The sequence below is a fragment of the Ictidomys tridecemlineatus genome, chromosome 4 (genome assembly GCF_052094955.1).
Source record: "Ictidomys tridecemlineatus isolate mIctTri1 chromosome 4, mIctTri1.hap1, whole genome shotgun sequence".
Taxonomy (NCBI): Eukaryota; Metazoa; Chordata; class Mammalia; order Rodentia; family Sciuridae; genus Ictidomys; species Ictidomys tridecemlineatus.
Window position 1 is genome coordinate 49,349,416 of NC_135480.1, and position 24,507 is coordinate 49,373,922.

The 24,507-nt window shown below is 41.6% G+C and overlaps 1 protein-coding gene across 9 annotated transcripts in view; it reads right to left on the bottom strand.

Moving 5' to 3' along the window:
• The window catches only part of Tead1 (TEA domain transcription factor 1), a 254,028-nt gene that overhangs the window by 12,126 nt on the left and 217,395 nt on the right, over nt 1–24,507 (bottom strand). For all 9 annotated transcript variants that reach the window (XM_040284731.2, XM_021727347.3, XM_078046466.1 and 6 more), the window contains 2 exons: nt 5,563–5,703; nt 796–948 (listed from right to left, as the gene is read on the bottom strand). In XM_040284731.2, the coding sequence (XP_040140665.1) occupies nt 796–948; nt 5,563–5,703 (294 nt within the window). The remainder of the gene's footprint in view (nt 1–795; nt 949–5,562; nt 5,704–24,507) is intronic.

Sequence of the window (24,507 nt, forward strand, 5' to 3'; positions counted from 1 at the left end):
CAAAAGTTCTCAAATGAAGTCCCCAGGAGGAGTTGGCCTAAAGTCAAACAACACTAAATCCCCTGTATTGCACTGTGTGGGGGACTGGTAGGTTTCCTGTCATGGGTCTTGAGCACATTCATCTTTTCCTTTCCCTTTAGCTGCCCCTTAAGTTTTGCCATATTTTTTTCAATTTGTGAAGAACACTTTCTTCCCTAGTTCTCGCAGGAGAGCTTATATTTTCTTAATATATGGTACCTCTTATAAGGCCTTGCAAATCCTTCATGAAGTGAGTCAAGGCATGTTTGAAATGCAAACCTATGGACTCAGCTTCTGCCTCATTTATGATTTGCATTTTACATAGCTGCTGAGACTCAGCTGTGGCTAACACTGGAATTACCCATGGAATTTCAAAAAATACACATGCCTGCGTCCAGCCCTCAGAGAGCCTGAATGAGTGGACCAAGGGTCAGCCTGGGTATTGGGATTTTAAACATTTCTTTAGGTCTTTCTAACGTGCAGCTGGAGTTGAGAACCTAGGGTCACCACTTTTTTAACACCACCTGAATTCCAGTTCCGCCAAATTTAGAAACCCCCAGATGAGACCCCTTCTCTTCTAATAACTCAAGCCCAAATATGGCCCAACTTTGCTAGATGGAAGCTGTGAGTTCCACTGCTAGCTGACCACCTGGGGCCCCATCCAACAGTCAAGTTCCCTTGGCTAAGGCCTTGGTGGCTCCCCAGCCACCTTTCTTACTATCCCAAGCAAGCCTTGTGGCAGAATCTGTCTAGAGAAGGAAGAAACAAAAGAATTACCAATAAAATGGTGAAGTTTTCCAAAACACTGTTCATCATATATTTCTCTGGTAAGTGTTTGAGCTTGTGGATAAAGTTGATCATATATTCACACATCGGGGAGCGGTTTATTCGGTATACAAATCGGCCATTCTCAAACCTTGCATACTCCGTCTGTTAAAAGAAAAATGATTTGAGCATTTTTATACTTTGACCTCAAAATACCAGAAACAGGTATTACTGTCTATAAAAGCATTTTGCTTTTTCAACATGAATCGTCTATTATGTGCCATGCTCTTCAGGTAGTCGACTTTTAAAAAAATATTTTTAAAAAGATCACTGGAAAGATGATACCTTCAAAGAGGAATCTGACAGGTCATTTCAGCAACAAAAAAAAACCCCCAAACCCAAACTAGCTGCTTAGTGATTCTCTTCCTGGAGATATGTGAGAGCAGCCCCCAGCAAGTTACAGTTCTTAAAGAGCCCAGAGAAGCCCCTCTTTACTGTGATAAGGTCTTAAAGCCCCAACAACGCATATAGTTAATTTCTCTACTTCAGGAAAAACTGGTCACCTCACACTTATCATGTGGATGGGTGGAAGGAAGGAAGGAAGGAAGGGCTAACATATATGCACTTTGAAGACCCTATGGAAGTACTCAGAAATTAAATCCACTTCCAGATCACCCTGGATAAAAAAGGAATTAAAAAGGAAATTATAAGCTGTGAGAAGGAAAATATATCCAAACTTAGGGGACACAATTAACCTCTACTTGAAGGAAACTTAATGAAGCAGCCGCATAATGTCTTCACCGTTAAAAGACAAAAAATTGCAGAACTAAAGACATGTTTAAAAAAGAAGCACAAACCCCACAAAATAAATCCAAACCACAAAGAAACCAAAGGAAACCAGGAATAGGAAATTAATAAAGATAAAAGCTCAAATCAATGAAACAAATTTAAAATGCAGACAGAATTTAAAAATTGGTTCTTTAAAAGGACAAAACAAAATAAGCCCTTTACACATTTAAAAAGGAGATTAAAGGAAAAAAAAAAGAAGAAAAGAAAGAGGCAAAACCACAACTGTAGTAGAGATGAGAAGCCATACAAGGGCTGGGAGCACAGCTCAGTGCTTAAGAACATGTGCAGGCACATACGGTTTGGTCCCCAGCATGCCTCCCCTACAATGCACCCATGAGATCCAACAGGGTATTTCACATCTGCTTCACATAGCAAAGGACCTAGAGGATAGGGATACTTTCCCAGAAAAACTCAAATTGCTAATATCAAACAAAAAAAGAAGTGGAAAAAGTCAATAGATCAATGACTGGAAATGACCAGGACTAGAAAGTGACTTCAATATCTACCCTTGGAGAAGATACAGAGACTGCAAAGGATGCCAAATTTAGATAGGTGGAATAAGTTCAAGAGATCGATTACAGTGATGTTTTAGTTAGTAACAATATATTGTACACTTGAGGATTGCCAAGTATTTTAAGAATTTTCACCCCCCCCAAAAAAGAGTGGTAATGCATATGCTAATTAGCTCAATTTTAGCCATTCCACAATGTATACATAATTCAAAATCTCACATTGTGTACAATAAATACATTTAATTTTTACTTGTAAATTAAAAATAGATCGTTTAAAAAGATAAAGAACAAATTTTAGGCTGGGACTGTGGCTCAGTTGCCTTGTATGTGTGAAGCACTGGGTTCGATTCTCAGTACCACATATAAATAAATAAAATAAAGATCCACTGATAACTCAAAAGATATTTAAAAAAAATTTGTTTCAAAGGTAGGTTTTATGTACTCTTTAAAGAATAGCTATTTTCAATGTTATTTATTCTGTTAGAGGAAAAAAAGGTACACATACTAATTCCTTTTATTAAATGAGTATACATTCAATACTGAAACTTGATAGGTTATATTAAAAAAAAAAGAAGTATGGAAAAATATGGCAAGATGTAAAATATCAGCAAAGAAAATCTAGCAACATATCCAAAAGCAGATAGGAGGAAATGCTGCAGAGGTTCATATCCAGAAGCCTCACTGACTCAACTTACATCAACAAATTGGAGAAAATTCATGTAGCAAGAGGTGCTCAAAGGCACTTAATAAAGTAATGCAGTTATTCCTAATAAAAACCTTAAGCAAAATGGAAATTAAAAGCCCTTACACATGTAATAAATACCATTTACAAAAGCCAATAGTAACCCTAATCATAAATGGTAAAACACCAAATCTATTTCTACTAACATCAGAAGTATACAAAGATGCCTACATCAATATTGCCTGATACAACTTCAAAGAAATTTTAGCAAATGAAAAGTGAGAAAATAATAAAAAATTTGACATAAACATGGGCAAAGAGGAGAATAAATTAGGGGTTTTTCTGCTATAACTAAGATTATGTATACAGAAAACCCAAGAATCTAGGGAAAAACCCACCAGAGTTAAGAGATCTTAAGATAACCACAGTGAAGATATCTTCATATAGATCTTAAATATAGATTGCAATATCCAAGGACTTTTCTGTCAGAGTAATTAGAATCTAGAAACAGAAATTATGACAAATTATATAATTTTCAGAAATACATTAACAATGGACAAATCAGTATGATAAAGCTATAAAACATTATTGAGATAGAAATGTAAATATGAAATAATATGAAATAGGTCTTTTTTTTTTTTTTTTTTGTACCAGTGATTGAACTCAGGGGCACTCAACCACTAAGCCACATCCAGCCCTATTTTGTATTTTATTTAGAGACAGGGTCTCACTGAGTTGCTGAGGCTTGCTTTAAACTTGTAATCCTCCTGCCTCCACCTCCAGAGCTGCTGGGATTACAGGTGTGCCCCACCATGCCTGGCAGAAATAGGTTCTTGATTACAAATATTAATAATATGCCAACTTTTCCCAAAATATCTAAATCCAGTGCAATTACAATTAAATTGCTCAAAGTTTTTTTTTGTTTGTTTAAAAAGTGCTCATTGTTTTGAAATAGAAAAGCCAGTTACTAGCTTAGAAAACATATGAAAAAGAATGATGAGATTGACTTGCTTCATCAATATCAGAACCTACTATTGAGCCGCTGTAATTAAATTCACATGGTAAAGATAGTGGATACAGTAGAATGGAGCCTAGGAGCAGCTCCCAATATATATGGCAAGTTAACGGGGACAGATCTGTTTAATTGGAAAAGAACACATTTGGTTAGACACAAATGCCTATGTATTTGGAAGAAAATATAAGCAGCTTATTACTTCCCACCAAATACGGGCATACATTCTGAATAAATTCAAGTCTTTACTCTGAAGCATACCTGCCACACTCAGACCATCTTCTCCATGAAAATTCCTGGGATTTTGCAAATCAAAAGCAACCTCACCCTGTCCCCTGAACTTGCAGAGCTTTGGCTGTACCATCTGAGGACACCATGAGGAATAGTTTGAAACTGGGAAAATAAATAAACTGCCTGGTTCTCCTTTTCTCACAAGCCCACGTGCAGAGAACACCCCTCACAGCGTGGCTGTTCACTAACACTGCCTAACACAGACCCTCCAGTGAGGGGTAACTACATTTCCTCCGGGTCTCCCAGTCCTGTCTTATTATACAGCCTCTTTCTTCCCCTCTCCTTGGGCTTCCCAGGCATCGTGCTGAGCCCCTGCCCTGCCTCTTCATTCTGTTTATGATCTCTGATCCCTGCTCTGCTGCTTATGCCTCCCTGCTACTTGCCCCAGGACTGGCTGCTGCTGCTCAAACTTAATCCTCATCCTGATGTCTTGTTATTCCCTTCAGGTGGCTAGTTCTCCATTTCCACAGCTCTAATTAGCCTTAATACTCAGGATTCCCAATTGAGATTTCCAGTCTTTACCTGTTGCATCTATAATCCTCCCCTAAATCCTCCTGAATACCTTGTATCCTTATCTCTACCTAACAGCAAGCACAAAATGTGAGAGTGACCTTTGACTCTCATCCTGACAAGGCATCCTTGCTCACCCTGCAACACAGAGTCTTTGTCAGCCAGATTGGGCTCCTGGACCTGAGAGGTCCAGATCTGCTGCAAATAAAAACTATTTACTAAACATGGACCAATTTGAGGAGGGTGAAAGGCCTGGGAAAGGAGAACTTCAAAAGGTAAGTCAACTGCGAAACAGATCACCTGGATAAAACAAACATTTGTTTAAAGGGAGTGAGGCAAGAAGTATAAAAGCTGTAAGTGGATATTTGGTCCTAATATAAAATGAAATATAGTAAAAGCAATTAAAATAAAGGGAGTGGAAATAGTAAAAGCATCAGGTGTCAGGATTTTATAAGAGACATGCCAATCAGCTAAAAGCCAACCTGACTGTTATGCACAATGCTGGGAGTGCCCTGGGCCCGGAGTGGGCTGGGAGAGCCTGGCTCAACCCAACATTCCCGGGGACCCCAGGAGGCTGCACACCAAAGTGAGTAGCGCTAGCTTCAGACACAGAGGGCTGTCACCAGACTTCCTACTTGCTTTCAGTTGCTCCCAAATCATTTTGCCTTTCATAGTAATAGAGAAAAGGAGAAGAAGTGGGAGGGAAAGGAGGAGACATCAAAAAAAGCACAACTTGGGGCTGGGGATATAGCTCAGTTGGTAGAGTGCTTGGTCCGCACGTACAAGGCCCTGGGTTTGATCTCCAGCACCACAAAAAAAAAAAAATAAAAATAAAAAAGCACAATTCTCTGTCCCCATGAAAGACTGAAGAAGGCAATGGGCTTCCCTTGAGTGAAGTTTCTGGTCACCAGAGACCAACTTACCTCTACTTTTTCTACTACTTGCTTCCCAAAGGAGCACACTTTGGTGGAACAGGTGACTGTCATGTTTTCAGAACTCTCATACTGGCTGGTTACACCATAAAAAGCCCCGGCATCATCTTGGATATTGCAGTTTAAGTCGGCCTGTAGGAAAGGAAATGGGGGGCGGGGTTATTCTCTCATCCCAGGAGTCTCACTACTGAGACAGCAATGCCAAGGCAAGGCCATCAGTGACTGAGCCCAGGGGAGAGCCACGTGGAAAAGATGATCTTCTAGAAACAAGGCCAATGCCCAGCAGTCACTTTGTGGAGGGTGCTAATCTGGGCATCTTCCCTGGAAAGGCCCATGCTATATGTTTCCATTCTGTGTTGCTTTCTTGCATTCGGTATCAGAATTACACTGTGCCTTTGCAACCAAAGATAAGATTAGCAGTCTCTGAAATGTGTACAGAGAGTGGGACATAAATTAGACTTATATTCACTAGTCTTCAGAGAGATTTAAAAGAACAGGAGACTCTGCAGCTGACTAGCCATTTGTTATATATGTTAAACAGAAACTTTAAAAGAAATACGGCATCTGGAGGGGAAACAGTTCCTACAAATGGCTGATTTACAAAGATGCTAAATAACTGCCATTCATTTACCACACTGTTAGTAAGTACCTACTGTATGAGGTTCATACTGGATGCTAGATTGGACTTGGTCGCAACCTAACATGGAAGATGGGCACATAAATTAGTTACCATGCAAACAGAAAACAAATACCATGTCAAAGGCACTCAGAGCTCAGACAATGAAAAGCACTGCTTTTAGCCAAGTCTTAGTGAAGAGACAGCTAGATGAGGGAAGGATGCTTCATTACAGCTATGGTGTAAAGACTAAGGGGACTTGGGGAGAGGCATTTGGAAATGTAACTTGGGCCCCAGTCATAGAGAGCTAAATAAGGAGTGTGGGTTGTATCCTGTAGGAAATGGGGACCGGGGAAAGTTTTGATGTCAAGAAGCAAAGAGATTAGAGCTGTGCTTCAGAGAATAGTATCTTAGCAGGATAAAATATGCACTGGAAAAGGCTGCTGAAGTGTTCAGACCACTGCTATGATCTGAATGTGTGCCCCAACATTTGTGGGTTGGGTACTTAAATCTCCAAGGCAACAATGTGGGTTCTTCTGGGAGGTGTTTAGGATCCTGCCCTCATGAATGGATGAATGCAGTCTAAAAGGGCCTTCAGGAGGGTTGGGGATATAGCTCAGTTGGTAATATGCTTGCCTTGCATACACAAGGCCCTGGGTTCAATCCCCAGTACCTCTAAAGAGGGGTTGGGGGGCTCCAGGAGTTGGCTTTTGCACCTGTTCCTCTCCCCAAATCTGAGGATGCAGCAAGCCAAGAACAGACCAAGGCAGTCACTGAGAAATGGGTCCCTCCAACCAAACACCTACCAGCTCCCTGCTACACACCAGGCCCTGGATCAAAAGCTGGGCCAGGGCTAGTGCTTCCTCTCCTGGGGCTTGTGATTTAGCAAGGACGGCATCATAACAGAGAGAAGCCCCCACTGAGAGGGGTACCGAGGGACATGGAAATAAACAGTAGAGGTCCCCTAGGGGTCAGAAAGGCTCTGACCCTCTGAGGCAGCTGGGATCCAAAGAAAGAAGACATGGTTAGGTGAGAGAAAAAGGTCTTGGGAGGGTACACACCCAGAAAGAAGGACTTAAAAAATTTTTAAAAAGGGGGGGGGGAGGGTGGGACAGAGACAGCGAAGGAGAGAATGGGAGGGCTGGGGACTTATATCCTCAGACCAAAGGCACCAGGGAGTGGAGCAGATGGGGTGGGAGCAGTGCCAAGATCCAAGAGGCACCTCCGACCACAGCTTGGAGAAGATGGGAGACAAAGCAAGAGTGAGTGCAGACAGAGGGGGACACGACTGCCCCCGAATGAGATGGTAATACACACGGTACCATGACCTGTTGAGACAGAGGTGGGCAGGTTCAATACTCAAATGGGATTTTATATTTTGTGAGGTTTAGCACATTGTGACCAGCTGATTTTAATACTTGGGTAGGTTCCAACCACCACGGACACCTAAGTCATATATGTGTTCAACAAATATACATTTGGATTTCCTTTCTGAATTGAATATTAGGAAAATGTTCATTCGCATAGGCAACATTTCCTATTTTCTGACTTCAAATAAAGAGAAGCATACATTCTACATTTCCCCCTTCACTTTTCAAGCCAGGAATCCAAAGCCAAATCCAGTGTTCAGCAATTACCTTGTCCTAGGTACTTGCAGTAGCTGGCAACCCCATACAGCTCCTTTTACTGATTTCTAATCTGCTTTCACTTCCCCTTGGTCCAGTTTTATACTATCCATTCAGGGAGTGAACTTTCTCACATTTTATTCTTTGGAATTATAGGAGGCATCAATCATAAACAAATAAAATACCCAGAGGTGCATTTTTTCTTACGTCCAAGGTTTTAACATTTGGCTCCACAGAGCAGCTGCTTGGTGGGAACTGATGCAAGCTGAGATCTGCATCTAAGCTTCCCAAGGCTGCAGGTGCTCCAGCCTCCAGGACAGAAAGGCCAGGGAAGCATCCTAGGCACACAGGCGCTCTGGACACTGGCATCAGCTCTCAAGCTTCCCACATGGCACCTGTGAGTGGCATGCATTAAAGCAGGCCTTCAAGAGAGGCTCTTGCCTTGCTCTGCTTCCAGCTCCCGCATTCTGCAGTGGAGGGATATTAGTGAGGTTCTGCATGTGTGCATCTGCATGCGTGCACAAGAGAGGATTATGCTCTTACTACTCTGGTGTAATTTAGGCCAAAAAGTTTCAGGTCTTTTAAAAAAGTCAAATTAAGTGCATATTAAGTAGAGAAAAACTGTAAAAATGGTGTGCAGTTACATTTCTACTCATGAACTCGTCAACCTTAACAGGAGTAACTAGTGTTTCTCAAATGTCCATTTAGAACTATTTAGCAGATGTCCACATATGTACTTTTTTCTTTTTTTGCACAAATAACATAATTGTAGTCACACTTTGAAATCTTGCTTTTTAAAAAGTAACTATCTTAGTACTCTCTACTGATAAAAAAAAAGTTAGTGTTAATATTTTGTAAGAAACAGTTTCTAGGGGCTGCATACTGTTCCACAGCACAGACACACCATAATTTAACACATGCTCTGCTGGTGAATGTTTAGGATGTTCTCCAACAATGTGAAGGAAGAAGTTCATGTTAAGCAGGAATGGTGGGCTAGAAAATCTCGCTCTTTCAACCTTTTTTTTTTTTAACAGCTACTTCAGCTGCTTAAAATTTTAAACACAAAGCCTCGAAAAATGAAGAAGAAATGAAGAATGAGAGAACTGAAGCAACTCCAGTTCCACGCTTTCACTGCTGTGCTGTGGCTGCTCACGTTTAACTGAGCCCATGAAAAAAAGAGCATGGTGTGATTGCAGAACCCAAAGCAGGTTCAACTGACTCGAATTGTTAAGAACTTACTCTGCAAATGAATCCCATGCTGTGTCCCTATTACTAAAGGATAAGTAATATAATGGACAAGTGGTGTGTGTGCTCGTTGGAAGCATGTATGTTGTAAAAATGCATATGTAAAATAAAAACTCAACACCAACTTAGCCAATTATTTATGACTTAGACCAAGAAGGGATAGTCTTTTTAGGACTATTTTATCCATGACATCATTTAGAACCGCGGGTACATGGTGAGAATAAAAAGGGAGCCTTTTTATTTGGTGATGCTTCTGCCATTGTTTGTAACTTCCCTAGAGACAAACAACGTCCTCATCACCTGCACCTGCTCTGATCCTGCCTCACCTTTGGTTAACCACCATCTCTTAGAACTCTCCAAATAATTCTGCTATAGTTTTAGTTAGGAATGAATGGTTATAATGTGGTTATAATGCTGAGAATTATTAATAGATGATTTGAGAGTTATCTATTATAAAAACCCACCCTCAGAAACCACGGTGACAACTAAGTTCTAAAGTTGTCAGAATTAAGTTCTTTACATAAAATTAAACATCACACACATTCAAAGAAGTGCATGGATCAGAATTTTCCAGCTCAATTACATTTCAAGTGAACCAGCACGCAGATGAAGAAACAAAGTCTGTGACATGAGCTATTTTCTAGTCACAACCACCTCCATGTTTCAAGGGTGACTATGAGTCTAAAACATCATACCTTAGTTCTGGGTATTTTTGAGCTCTAAATCAGTGGATTCATGGTGCTCACTCCCATGTTTAGTTTTGTTGGCCCAGCATTTTGTGAGATTCCATCATGTGGCTGTGTGTTCCTCCTCAATATTAAATATTCCACTGGATGAAAAATGCCATGATCTATCCATTCTACTACTGATAGACATTTGTGATGTTTCCAAATTGGACTTTTTTTTTTTTCTTTTTAATGAAGCATGTCACTGAGAACATTCTTGGATATGCTTTGGATGAACACACAAATGTGTTTCTGTCGGGTGTTCCTAGGACTACAACTGCTGGGTTGTAAGGTGTATACACATCTATCCTTCGTTTAAGTAACAGGTACAAATACGTTTTGAATTTTCTTGCTGCTGCTTTTTCTTTGCAGTTCGAGAAAACTTTATATTTAACTATTAGTGTGAATTTAATAGGTTAGATGGTAAAAGGCTTCCCAACTAATGGTCATAAGCAATTTGCTATCAACTGCTTTGCAATTACCCCGGAACATGGAAAATAATCACGCAGCCATTCAACCATATTGCAGCTGCTCTTCAGGAATTTCTAGGAGGAGGTATTGATGTGAAAGATAATTATCTGTCAGCTGATGGTATTAGGACTCTTCCAGAAAGAAATGTGGTCACCGAACTCCCATGGAGCAAAGGTAATATCAAAGAAAGAATGTTAGCGTCAAATCAACAACAAAGGAGGCAAACTCTAATGAGTCTGGAATCCGTGCAGAGCTCATTACCCACCCTACTGACACATTCACCCCAAATGAAAACTCAGGGGGTAAAGCAAACCTATTTTATGTAATGCTGAAGGCAAGAAAATAAGGGGAAAAAAATGTACTGCTCTTAGGATTCAAACTATTTCTGCCTAATCGGCTTTCATCTGACCACAGGATGTTTTCCAAAGCATATAATTGGGAGAGAAAAAAAATCTAAGAAACAGCTAAAACTCAGCAAATTACCTTCCTGATACATGCCAAATTCAAACTATATTCTGTACCTTGGACTAGACAAAACAGGTTGGTCATGGGCCAGGTTCTGATGTGTTAAAGAATACTTACTTGCTGGTAAGTAAGTGGCTGGGGAAGGCAAGTCCTGGGACATGGGCCCTACTGGGAAATCTTCTCCCAGTCCACCCCGGTATGAATGGCGTTCAGAGGATGATTTTTCTCCTGCCCACACTGTGGAAGTCCTTCCACAGCATCCTGTCCCACACTGCTCTGCTGTTAAGTATTTTCAGACCCAAGAAGATTATCATTTCAGTAATGTTGCTGGGCACTGTTGACTGTTAGGTAGTCCTGCTTCCCATCAAATGTGCTTTCTAAAAGCTGATGTTAACAAATTGCTACATACATTTAGTGACTTAAACCAACACTAACCCATCTTGCTCTTTGGTAGGTCAAAAGTGCAGCTCAGGTCTCACTGGGTATGCACTGGGCTGTGTGTCTTTCTGGAGGCTGTGGAGAGAATCTGCATCCTTGCCTCTTCCAGCTTCTTGTGGGTGCACACTCCTCATCTGGTAGTCTTTACCTTCATTCTCAAAGCCACCAAGTCCTTTCCACACTGCCAGCTATTATTTCTCTGAATTTTTTTTGTTCTCTCTCTCATCTACTTTTTTTTTTTTTTTGGTACTGGGGATTTAATCTTGACGGGGGCTGGGGAGGGTGCTTTAACACGGAGCCAAACCCCCAGACCTTTTTTCTTGGAGACAGGGCCTCACTAAGTTGATAAGCCTAACCTTGAACTTACTCCTGCCTCAGTCTCCCCAGTCACTGGGATGCACCTCCACACCCAGCTTTCCTCCTCCATTTCTAAGGAGCTTGCTACTACCCTGGGCTTACTCAGATAATGCAAGGCATCCTCCCACATGTGGATCAGCGATGTCCCTCCCCTTTGCTGTAATGTGACATTCTCAGACACCATGGATACAGATGTGGATGACTCTGTAGTGCCATATTCTGCCTACCACACCTATTAAGCTGAAATCACCTCCCTCCAAATCTTTGCAGACCTAAGGACCCAAAAAAGGACACTTCTGCAATTCTCTTTCATGTCTCCCTTAAGCTCTCCTTTCCTCTCTCCCTCCTCACCCATGGGGGCCCTTCGGATTCTCACTGTTTCCCATGATTCAAGTTTTGCATCTATTTTTATGAAGCCTTATCCTGGTTTCAGACTTCCACCTCTCCAGTCATTTGGAAATGCTGTCACTATCTCACGTTAGACATCTGACTGGCAGCAAGGTCTTTCTCACCACAGAGAAGATGACCTGTGTCCAAAAGGCCACTGTGATGAGGTGAGGAGATAATGCATATGAGACTCATCTATAAACTGTAATGTGCTGTACATTGGCAGCTGTTAATAAGACCAACAATCACTCCTAATAACTTGTCAAGTTGAGATACTGGCCAGGACAGAGCCTCACGTCACATCTACCGAGACCTCCGGAGTGTAGACAGTGGTTCAGAATCTATGAACAGAAGACTGTCAAGACAGTCTTAGAACAGATCCTCATTCGTCAGTGTGTGGCACACACCCAACAGTGGCTTTCTCCAAACAGAAAACATGGGACATTTTCTGATTTGGGTCTTATGACAAGTCTTACACACTGGGTATGATGGTTCAAACAGGTACCCAAATCACCACCTTTTCTATAAAGAGATGATTAAAGACATTCCAGAATTCTTTCTGGAAGAGCCAAATACTGGCAAGTGTGTGTTGAGTGAATTAAAGACTTTGAGCTCCATTTGCAGGCCTGGAAAACAACACAGGGCGGAAGCAGAGGAAGTGTGACACACAGTAAGAAACAAGACACACACCCCTACAAAGTCCCCCAAATCTTGTCTAGCCATCCTTCTCCTTAGACTCATGACTCCAACAGAAACACCTGGCAGGAGTTCAGATTAGTTTCTCGTCTAGGACCTCTCATTCAGTAAGCACGTGTATGCAAAGATGTGTCCCACTGTTTAATTTTCACATTTTTGCCTTTTCTTTATTTATTTAGTAAATATTTTAAATATAACCATCTTCAAAAAAGGATACTTCCCATTTCATGGGTAAGGAAAAGTGAGACCTCATCCAGGATGTGGGATCCAGATTCCTGGGAGAGGGCTGAGCTGGGGGGGGAGGCAGAGTGACTGCCCCTGGAAAACCTCCTCTGGCCCCTGGAGACCTGGCTGCAGGGGCACAAGTGGGAGGAAGTGAACACCCAGCTGCTACTGAAGGTCCCGGAGTGCAGTCCACATAGCAGCAGCACTTGGCTGGTGACCACTACTTCTGTCACCTGCTTCACTGGGGGAAAGCCTGCTGGAACAAAGGAAGGGAGATAACCCCTAAGGCAGGGGGAGAACAGGGGCCAGGGCAGGAGCAGGCTATGGGCACTCCCTTCCTACCCATCTCTCCCTTCCACCCTGAAGGCTTGGAAGGCCTGGGCAAGAATTACTTGGTTGCAAAAATGAAAACATCAAGAGGATTGTCCCTGACAAGAGACGATATAATAGGCACTGATGGATGCGAGGAGACGCGGGCGTTTTCAAACCACCGCTTTGAACCTCTCCTCTGCATCCTCTCTGAGCCATGATCAAAGGACCAAGATTTCAAATTGTGAAGCAATTTTTTCCAATGGCAGCATCTGGCTCCTTGGCAGGCGGCACTGGGAGCTGGCCCTGCTGTGGGCGGCTGTCCAGGCCTGCCACATGGTGAGGTTCGGCCAGGCAGGGCATGCCGCGCGGGCCTCGCAGCTGCTCCCACAGGCGCCAAAGGACAATTGCTCTGCACTGGGCAATGAGCCGCTAGGCAGAAGGGCCCTAAGAGACAGTGCCGAGCTGGGGGGTCTGGAGAAAGCTGCCAGCCCCTAAGCCCTCCCGGCCGTCTCATTTGCATGCATTTGCATCATGGCCCAGACCCCCACTGGCATGCAGAGTCCTGGGGTGGGGGAAGTCAGGGTGGTGGTGGAACACCTCCCCAGTGAGACAGCCAGCACTTGGGGAGAGTGAAGGAGCTGCCCTCAGGGAAGTGCTCAGAGGAGCACATTCACTTTGTTCACTTCAAGCCATTGTGTCCCAGTCCAACACAACCGGACAGCAGATGCAGCTCTCTGGCCACAGCTGTTTTAAATAAGAATAATAGAAATAAACTCAGCCGGCCCAGCTTCAAGTTACTTCCCACTAATTATGGCATATATTTACATCTACAAAATAGACGATTTTTAAAAACACCACCAAGGGCCCCTTTATTGTGCAGATTGGCACCCCTATTTGAATTTCATAAACATTTAGTACTTCAAAGAATCTTAAAAGCTTGCTCTAATTACAATATGCACTGCTTGAAAGGCTGTCTGTTTGCATTGCAAATTCCGACAAATACCAGCATTCATTTAAAAAAATTCAATTAATATCCTCCACACAACTTCAGGTAAGGCTACTGGCAACTACACCAGCGGCTGGATGAAAGAGTCAAGGTCTCAGCCCAAACTACAGAGCTGCTGAGGCCAGTTCTTTCCAACAGAGACAGTTAATGAGGACTGGGCGCCCAGCTGAGCCTGCCCTGACCGCTTTGTGTTCACCAGGTGTGTGAACACTGGCCTAGAGACCCCCCTTTTCCTGGAAACAGGACATTTTTCTGGGTTGGAGTCTTTGTGCACAAAATGTCTTAGAACAGCAACAATCCAAAAGCAACCAATTATTTATAGTTAAGTAACAATTATATGCAGATAAGATACAAGCACCCAGTTAAATTTGCATTTCAGATAAACACCACACAATATTTTAGGTTTTTGTTTTTTGTTTTCCCTGAGATGCTGGGGATGGAACCCATGGCCTTCCACATGCTAGGCAAGTGCTCTCCCAGTAAGCTACACTCCCTGGCCTCCAAACAATACATGCATGTCCCAAATACTGCATGGCCATCAAAAAAGTAATCATTGTTTACCTGAAATTAAAATTTAACTGGGCAGCCTGCAATTTATTTTGCCAAATCTGACTTTACTAAGAAGTTGTCTTTATAAAAAAGAAAAACTTACCTTCAAATTCTGACTGTTTTAAGAAACATCCTGCACCCAAGAAATTTAAATGGAGTGTGTGTGGGGGGGGGCGGGGGGTGAGTTGCAAAATAATAAGAGCAAAAATCCCCCCCCAAGTAAAAACATACCATGTGTATGTACAATGTTCACAGACATAAATTTAAAGATCTGGAAGGACACATTCCATATCTTGGGATCTGGCTGACATGTATGTGGGTGAGGCTCTCTTTCTTTTTATTCTGTATTCTTTTAACTGCTTGGGCTACTCATAACACACCTGTATTGTTTTTGAAATGTAAACGTAAATTAGAATGGCAGGAGGATGTACCTTGAATCTCCATCAGCACAGGGAGAGAGGACTTCCCATATGACCAAGGGTCTAGGTTCAATTTTAAACAACTAAGCATGATCCCTGATAAACCAGATAATCCATCTACTCCTTGAAAAACTGAGTCTGGAAATCAGCAGCCGCCCTGACTGTGCCACATCAATTCTTTCCCTCACAGGCCTTTCTTGAGGTGGAATGCCAGCAGGTCCACAGTGAAGCTAAGAGAGCAAGTACCGGGAAGTGCTGGCACCTCAGTGTCTGCTTTCTCCTGGACCTCAGGCTAGTAGCAGTTGGAGACAGTGGCTCAGTCTGGAATCATGGCAGGGAACAGAGTTTAAACAGCCATATGCAGGTTGGGCCCCAGACCCAAGTGCTATTAGCAACCACCCACCCAGGAAAGAAAGCATGGGTTGTAAGGTCAAGACAACTCTCAATTTAAGAGATTGTTTCTGGATGCCCTAAGAGTTCAAGGTCTAAAAGTAAAAAGCAGAGTAAGCTTTTGTACCCATTTCCCAGATTGTCCCATCCTTTGATTTCATTCAGTTCTATGCAGGGGGTTCAAGAATAATATTATAAAGCAAGTGCCCCCTGGGCCCATGTTTCTCCTCATTCTCCAGCATCTACAAGGACCCCTTGTGACCTTCCAATAGAAGTCCCAGTCTCTGTACAAGTATCCCCCCAACCCCCACTGAAAACTCTTTCCCATGTTTTTTTCTGCTGATCAAATTCATTCAAGATTCAGTTCAAATGTCATGTCTTTGGTGAGGACTTCCAGAATGTTCTCAGGCAAAAAGGGTCTCACCTCTGTGCTTCCACAATAACTTCTGCCCACATTTCCATTGCCAGTCCTACCCCACAGTACTGTATTCACCCGCTGTGTGTGTGTGTGTGTGTGTGTGTGTGTGTGTGTGTGTGCGCCACTGTCTGCCATCCCTCCGCAGACCCGAGGCCTTTAAGCCAGAATCTCTTAGATCTATCTATCTCCTCCAGGCTGAGACAGCAGGATGAGGTCTCCCCTTTCTTTTGTAAATGCCTCAACACATTATCAGGTATTAGTATGAACTGGCAAAGTGGCCACACTCTCAAGGTACAACAATTCCTCTAGGCCTGTTCACTGAATGAAATAAAATAAATTTTCAGCCATTCGATTAGAAAACAAACTTCCATACGTTATACTGCTGGACAAACAAAGGCTACAGATAGAGGCCCTGCTCCCTGGGAAGGCCTACAGAGAGATTTAGGACACAGGATTGGGGAGCAGAATGGGAGCAATGCCAGGCAGCTGCCAAAGCTAATAAGCCCCAGGCACTATTCATATTAATTAAACCAAAATGAGTGGATGTGCAAATACACTGATTCCTATTCCTGTGCGTGAAACAGGAGGGCCGCCAGACACAGTGGTGCACACCTATAATCCCTGCAGCTCAGGAGACTGAGGCAGGAGGATCGCAAGTTCAAAACCAGCCTTAGTAACTTAGCGAAGCACTAAGCAAGTCAGTGAGACCCTGTCTCTAAATAAAATACTAAAAAGGGCTGGGGATGTGCTCAGTGGTTGAGAGCTCCTAAGTACAATCCACAGTACCAAAAAAAGAAAAAAAAGAAAAAAGAAAAGGAAGAAAGAAATAGGAAGGCCAGCCTGTCAGGAGATGATCTGCCTGGGTGAAGACAATCATATAGCCCTAGTCTGCCTGGAGAACATTGAACATTAGCCCCACAGACACCTCTGAATGTGGTACTATGGCCTGGTTAATCTTTCTTTCCCTTGGGTCATTTCATCACTAACTACTATCCAGGGAACTTCAGAACTCAACACACTTTGAGATGAGACAGAAGTAGGGAGAAATGGAGAAGTTGAGATGAAAGGCCTTTTGTTACTGATAGCAGTGTAGAACATGTGGGGAGCACATGACTCCATACTGCCAGCTCCCTCTTCCATGAATAGTAACCAGGACATTCGGCTCCAAGTGACAGATTCAAGTCTACAATTCCAACCTAAATCATGTAGAATCCAATTAGAAACAGGCTGAACCTCTTATGGTGGGTCCATTCCACCAGTTCCCATGTGCACCCAGTTTCTTCTCAAATACAGCCCCGCTGTTTTATTTCCAGTGGCTGTCATTCATTCTGTTGAACAAATCTGATCTCATTCCTACAAAGAGAGATGCATCTTCTAAAGGCTGCCCACTTCCCAGATATCTTCCTTCCCCTTTCCCTGTTTTGTGTAATTTTCTCACATCTGTTGTGGTTAGCATAGGTAACTTTACATTTTGTTCCTTAAAAAAATAAATAAATAAGGTTAAGAAAGTAAATTAAGTGACTTTGAACATATCATTAATTGTTTATGATGATCATAATTCCATGAATTATAAAAAGAAAAGCATTATAAATAGTTACAGCATAACATCATACATCCTAATTTCTAAGATATAACTAATAACAATTTGGAAGAAGAAACATATTAAATGTATATTTTAAAATGTCATAACCCGACAATGACACATATCTATACAATTTCCATTTCATACTACCTTCTTTATTATTCCAATTAGAGTTTAAGACTAAGTCTTTACCATACCAAAGATTATTATGAATAGTTTTTAGCTGTAAGGCTTATGAATAGCAGGCTAAAAACATACAGCTTTCTTTCAACCAGTGTTCCTGAACCCTCTCCAAGGATGTTCATTTTCATCTGCATTCCTTATTTGGTTAAACCCATATATAATTTTATCTCCTTCATAAACTTCATGGGGCTGGAAATGAATTCCTTTCGACAGGTGCGAGCTGTACTAGGGTCTTCATTCTTCAGGGCACACATCCGCTGAGGCACACTCTGGCCTTGGAGCTCTGGGAATTCTCGGATCAATCCCACAACCCTTGCCTTGTCTTTATCTAAGTCAGATGCACTGTCTGCAATGTCACTGGAAACCCATGTGCATGACTCTGAATGCTGCAGGGAGGCCCAACGTCCACCAGGGGCAGATAGCCTCTGGTGCCCACACAGCATGAATTACTGTTTTTATAAGGAAGGAAGAAGTATGGCTATCTGCTAATGACAAATGTTGGCCTCACTTGTTAAAAAAAAAAACCAAAAAGCTGGCTCCACAGTCTTCTTCAATCAATCACAATTTCAATACTACACAGATATACAATTTTTCTAAGATGTCTTAAATAGGGATTCAAATTTAAGCTAAGATTCAATAGTTTGTGGTATAACCAGTTCAAATACCTCAACTGAGGTGACAAGGGCACGGCGAGATGACTTCTATGCTGGCTACACAGGCAATAATTAAATATATTAACCATACTCCTCTGCCCAGGGTGGGCAAGGTGTTTCAGGTGTGGGAATATCCCTAATTATCATTTTTAAGGACTACATCATATCTGCTTTACTGGATGTATCATAATTGATCCCACTTTTACAACTGTGGGAATGGGAACAAGCATGTCCCAGAATTGAGGGAATGTGGTATGTGTAACCTTAATAATAATGGTTATTTCCATGGAGAATAAGGAAAGAGTAGGAAGAAAATGTGACTGTGGGATGTAGAGGAATTAAAAAAATAAAGTGACAATAGAAAGTTGTTCATTTTGTTTTATTTTAAATTATGCTAGGAAGCCTGATTAAGACGACTGATCTACTCATTCCTGGCATGGGAGAGTAACTGCTGCAGTATTTTTCGAGGCAACTTGTCTACTTCCACACTTACAAATCTACGTGTGCAAACACATGACACACAGAGCCACATAATCTAATAAGTCCAATTATAATACATCCAGTAAAGCAGATATGATGTAGTCCTTAAAAATGATAATTAGGGATATGGCTACATGGAAGGATGTGGACAAAGAAATCAGGGTATCTGTTTAATGTATTCCTTCACTGAAACTACATACACATGGACCATATTAGATTGTATTTAAGGTGCATTCAGGTTTGAGTTAAAAATTACCTATTCCCAAGACCATCTAAATGCCATTATGCTGACTTTATAATTATAATGTAAACATTATGCTTCTTCCCATCTCTGCCAAAGGCAGGTAATAGAATTTTGTTGACATCTCTAGTAAGAGTTAGTCAAACCTAAATTTCCTGGTATGGGTTGAGCATCCCTAATCTGAAAATCAGAATCTGAAATCTGAGACTTTATCCCTGCTGATACATGCTCAAAAATATTATGGAATATTTATGATTTTGGATTTCCTAATTAGGGATACTCTAAACAGCAGTTTCTGGAAACATTCCGTAATTTGAAAAACTCTGAAATTTAAAACCCTTCTGGTGACTAGTGTTTTAGACAAAGGAGATTCAACCTGTAGAGGAGGTTTATTCAACTGGCGTCTGGTCTCCTTCTATGAGATGGTCAGCCAGCTGCAGCCACAAGAGGTGGCACAGGAGAGGTTCAGAATAACAGACTTCACCTAGACTCACAGATCCCAGGGATGGGAGGTGCTGCATGGCTTGCAGGGCTATCCAGGCACAGGGTGGGTCAGGAGGCAGAGGACAAGGGGAGAGCTGGGGCCCAGGATGTTACTGGGGTTTCAGGAGGCAGAGCTGGGCAGAGCAGGGCGAACAGTTTAGGACTGCATAGTTGGAATGATTCTGACCGGCTCTGGGCTGTAGGGTGTTCCCTAGTTGGCTGGCACCTGGCCCTGGCATGATTAAGGTGGTGGGATATTGCCTCCTAAGGTGTCTGGGCCACACAGAGAAAGGAGGTCTGCCTTTGGACTATCTCGTCTACGTATCAAAGCCATGTTCCTAAATGAGACCTTTGCTATCTCTAAGAGCTGGCTAGGCCCAGAATCTCAGAATCTCCCAGTTACCAAGATTTTTATTTACTTATTTTTTTAAGCTAACAAACATCACAATATACCTCCCCCCTTCTCTCACTCTCTCACCCCCCCAACACCCCCCCCCCCCCCCCCGCACACACAAACACACCAGAGCATTCTCCTAATGACAGGACTTCAGGACAAGAAACCATTGAGCTGCTACACTTCAGTCACCACCACTGGCTTCTATTTAAGTGAAATGATGTAAGCACAGTTTTTAATGACAGTTTTTGGTGACTCTGGCAGAGGCCACACACTTGATGCAAGAGGTGGATTTAGGAGTCCAGCTGACCTGGCATTTGTCAGCTGTGTGACTTAACAGAAGTCACTTTGCCACTATGGCTCCATTTCATCAAGTGCATGGTGGGAATGATCACGAGTACCAGACAAGGGTTAAATTAATATGGAGGAAGTGCTTATGCCTGACACAGCACCTGGCCTAAAGAAGGTTCTCAATGATAGTCAGGTTCACACAAAAGAGCGGCCCCTTCCCTCTTACTCCTGCAAAATCATCTTTCTTCTCTTTGAAATAAAATAGGGTGTGGAATTAAAAGGTACAGGAGTAAATCTTTAAAAAGGCAAAAACAAAGAAAAAGAAAACAAATACAGTCTGAGCATCCTTAATCTGAAGTCTGAAATGTTCCAAAATCTGAAACTTGAGCATCAATATAACACTCATCAAGTATGGAACTGGAATATTTTGGATTCTCAGATTAGGGATGCTCAACTGGTAAAGTCTATGCAAATATTTCAATATTCAAAAGCTCCAAAATCTGAAACGGTTCTGGTCCCAAGCCTCTTGGATAAGGGATACTCTACTTACAAAAAGCTGCCATGAAAAGGGAAAGGGAAAGAATTAAATGAGAATATACAGAATGCAGAGGAAGTCTAACACTGAGGAACGAGAACACCATTACTGTCTAGGCTGAAAAGAGTTAAAACCTGTGACCACTCCCAACTGCTGACACATGCAAACCCAGATTCCTTTTCTTTCCAAAACCTACACCCATACAGGTGGGGCCCCAGCTGCAACACCGCAACGCACCTGAGACTCAGCACACATGCACCTTGTCTCTGTGCCTTTGCTCTCCAGTCCCCTCGTCTAAAAGGTCCCCTGAATTCCCTCCTACCCCAATACTTGCAGACATAATGGCTGAGGTGGTGAACCCCTGAGATCTCTCCTATGGGAATGTAAAATGGTTAAAAACATCTGGTAGTTTCTCAAAAGTTAAATATAGAGCAAGCTACCTAGTAATTCCACCACTAGGTATCTACTCCCTCTTCCCAAATGAAATTATAGGTCCAAAGATTTGTACACAGACTTCCTAGCAGCATCATTAATAATAGACAAAGTAGAAACAATCTGCATGCCTATTATCTAGACAAAATATGACATATCCATACACTATTATGTAATAAAAAGGAGCTAACTACTGACTCATGGTATCTCAAAAGCCTTTTTTAGAAGTGAAAGAAGGCAGATGCAAAATGCCATACATTGAATAATTCCATTACCTGAAATGTTCAGAAAAGGCAAATCTGGACAAGTAGATTAATGCTTCCCTGGGCCTGGGGTGAAAATCAGGAGCTGACTACAAATGGGCACAGAGGATCTTTCTCGAGTGACAGAAATATTCTAAAAGTGGATTACAGTGTGGATTATCTGCGACTCTGCAAACCATTTTGTTTTTAAAAAATCATTAAATTGTACACAGCACAAATGAATTTTTTTGGTATGTAAATCATACCACAATGAGGCTTTTAAAAAAAAAAAAAGATCTCACCAGATTCACAGACATTAAAAGGGTTACTGGGTGTCTACACCATTAAGTCCTGAGAGACTGCGAGGTGGCATGGCATAGGCAGGTGGCATCCCTGGTTGTAACACTCATCTGTTACTAGGATCTGCATCATGGGGTCAGCTGGAATCTTCTACTTGGAACACTGATTGGCTTCTACTTGGCTCCCTGCATCCCTCTTACATCTAAGTATCAAATGGTCAAGAGCCGAGGTGCCCACACCTTGGGCTTAAGTGTGGGTCCCTCATGGAGCATCAGAATTTTCTTCCATAGCAAACCCCTCTCCTGGTCTAGCCCAAATGAGCCCAGGTTGGAGGTGGCAGATGCTCTGAGAACAGAGTTTCAGAAATGATCAAATGAACAAATTATGAGTCTACTTCTTAAATTTCACAACCTAGAGACTCCAGGCATTTTGAGAAAGAAGGAAAGGAAGGAGAATGGTCTTATGGAATTAAAAAAAAAAGAAAAAGAAAAACAGGAAAATCTGCTAAGCAAGTTGCTAATATGCATAAAGGAAGCATTAGACTTACTTAAGAAGTACCCATGGGAACCTACAGATGTTCAAGGACGGATGTTCTAAATGTCATTCATTCTCACTGAGCCATTAGAAGAAACCAGTGAGATGTCAAGTTGCAAACCTAATTTAAATTGCCTTTGCTCCTTTATTTTAACATAGGTAACAACTGAATTTCCTGATAAAGGTTAAGTACTCCCAACAATCATATCAAAGGAGTAGTTTTTTCGTATAATATTCATAGAAGTGTTCAGTTTTAATCCTGTAAGTCTTAATTTAATAAGTGCATTTCTGATCTCAGAGTAACTACCTCTGTATTTGCACAACTCACACTGGACGCCTCACACTAAACATCTGCCATGAAGACTGCGTTACTTGGGAATTCCTAATTAAATGCATTATTAAAATCATTATTATTAAAATCACCCACTGAGTAAAAAATTTTGAAAGCAAAAACTTAAAAACTTTGTAAGCATATTCTCTATACTATACCAATTTATATTAAAATAAAATGCTAATTATAAGTAATCTTATAATCAGTAAAAACTATTATTGTTTGAAAGTACTGAACGTGGTTTTTCATTATCTTATGATGATTTTTAGTAAGTTTTTAATTAACTTGAATAAACAACCTCTTTTTATATCTTTTAAAGTTGTGCCTCTCAAATTTTTTGCTCTAAGGACCCCTCCAGTAGGATGACCAGATAGACCTTGAAAAGTATTTGTTTACTGAGGATTATAAGTGCCTATATTTTCAGCATTGGACATTAAAACTGAGAAAATTTCAAAATATTTATTATGTTGCTTAAAAAGAATACGCTCAAAAAATAATAAGTTCACTACTTGCTAACATACATTATTTTAAGAATTTAAGCATGCGTATATTTTTCAAAAGTGGAAGGGCAGGGGCTGGGGATAGAGCTCGTTGGTAGAGTGCTTGCCTCACATTCACAAGGTCCTGGATTCATTCTATCTCCAGCACCACACACACACACACACACACACAAACAAAAAACAAAACCTGGAAAGGCAGCACTGTTTTACAATTTGCATTAGGCTCTTCAAGGACTGCAGTCATTTTGCTTTAATACTATATCAAAATTCTTGAAGGTTAGATGCAGTGTGGAACGTGAAACCATTTTCTCAATCTCTGCTACACTAAAATCCACTGACCTATCCTGCACCATATCAAACCATGTTTCTCATCAGAGAGTCTTTTAAAGTATTGGGAAGCTGTCAAGTTCTCTCAAGTGAATACGAATTTCCCAAAATTCTAATTTTCCTTTGTGAGCTTGAATTTGATCTTCAGCAACAAATAATGTCGGTTGTTTTCTGTGATGTGACAAGCTCGTCACAATCACTTTTAATGTGTTAAAATGATGTAATAAAATTCATAAAGGACACTCTTGACTGGACTTGCTCTTGCTTTGAATGGTGCCCACATTTTAGTTGTAGAGTTGATGCCTCCGTTTCTACTAAACTGCCAGCACTTTTATCCCATTGCTTTTTTTGGGGGGGCGGGATGGGAGGGTACTGGAGATTAAACCCAGGGGCAATTTACCACTGGAAACATCCACAGCCCTTTTTCATTTTGAGGCAGGGTCTCACTAGGGCCTTCCTGAGTTGCTGAGGCTGGGCTCCAACTTGCAATTCTCCCTGCCTCACCCTCCGGAGTTGCTGAGATTACAGGGGTCCGCCACTGTAATTGCTTTTGTACCTTTGTATCATTGCTTTTGTATCATCAGGGTGAATGTCAGCAGAGAAGAAAAGGCAAATCATGGCTTAGTATTCTAATAAAAACAATTTTGACCTTGTAGATCCATTAAAAGGATACTGAGGAACAGTGAACCTGTGAAAACTGCTATATTATCATATTACTCATTTCTAACCACCACTGCAATCACTAGAAGGCAGTCACTGATTTAGAAAAGGAAAGTAACTGCTCCTCCTTTTTCAGGTTGTCCACATGAATTACCAATTCCATAAACATTAATTATAAGGAAAAGGCCACCTCTATCCAAGTTTCAATATGGACATACAAAAACTGAAATCCAGTTGCCATGGAAGGATAGACTAAACAAACTAAATTTAATATGCAAACTTCCCCCAAAGGCTTTAAAATGTGAATTCTTCTTTAAGTCACCCGTTTGTTCCACATTTTCTGGGCATTTGCTTGGTGTTAGAAATAGTGAATAAAGTCGACAATCTCTGTGGCCAGGGTCCACAAAGGCCTACGAAGCCAGGA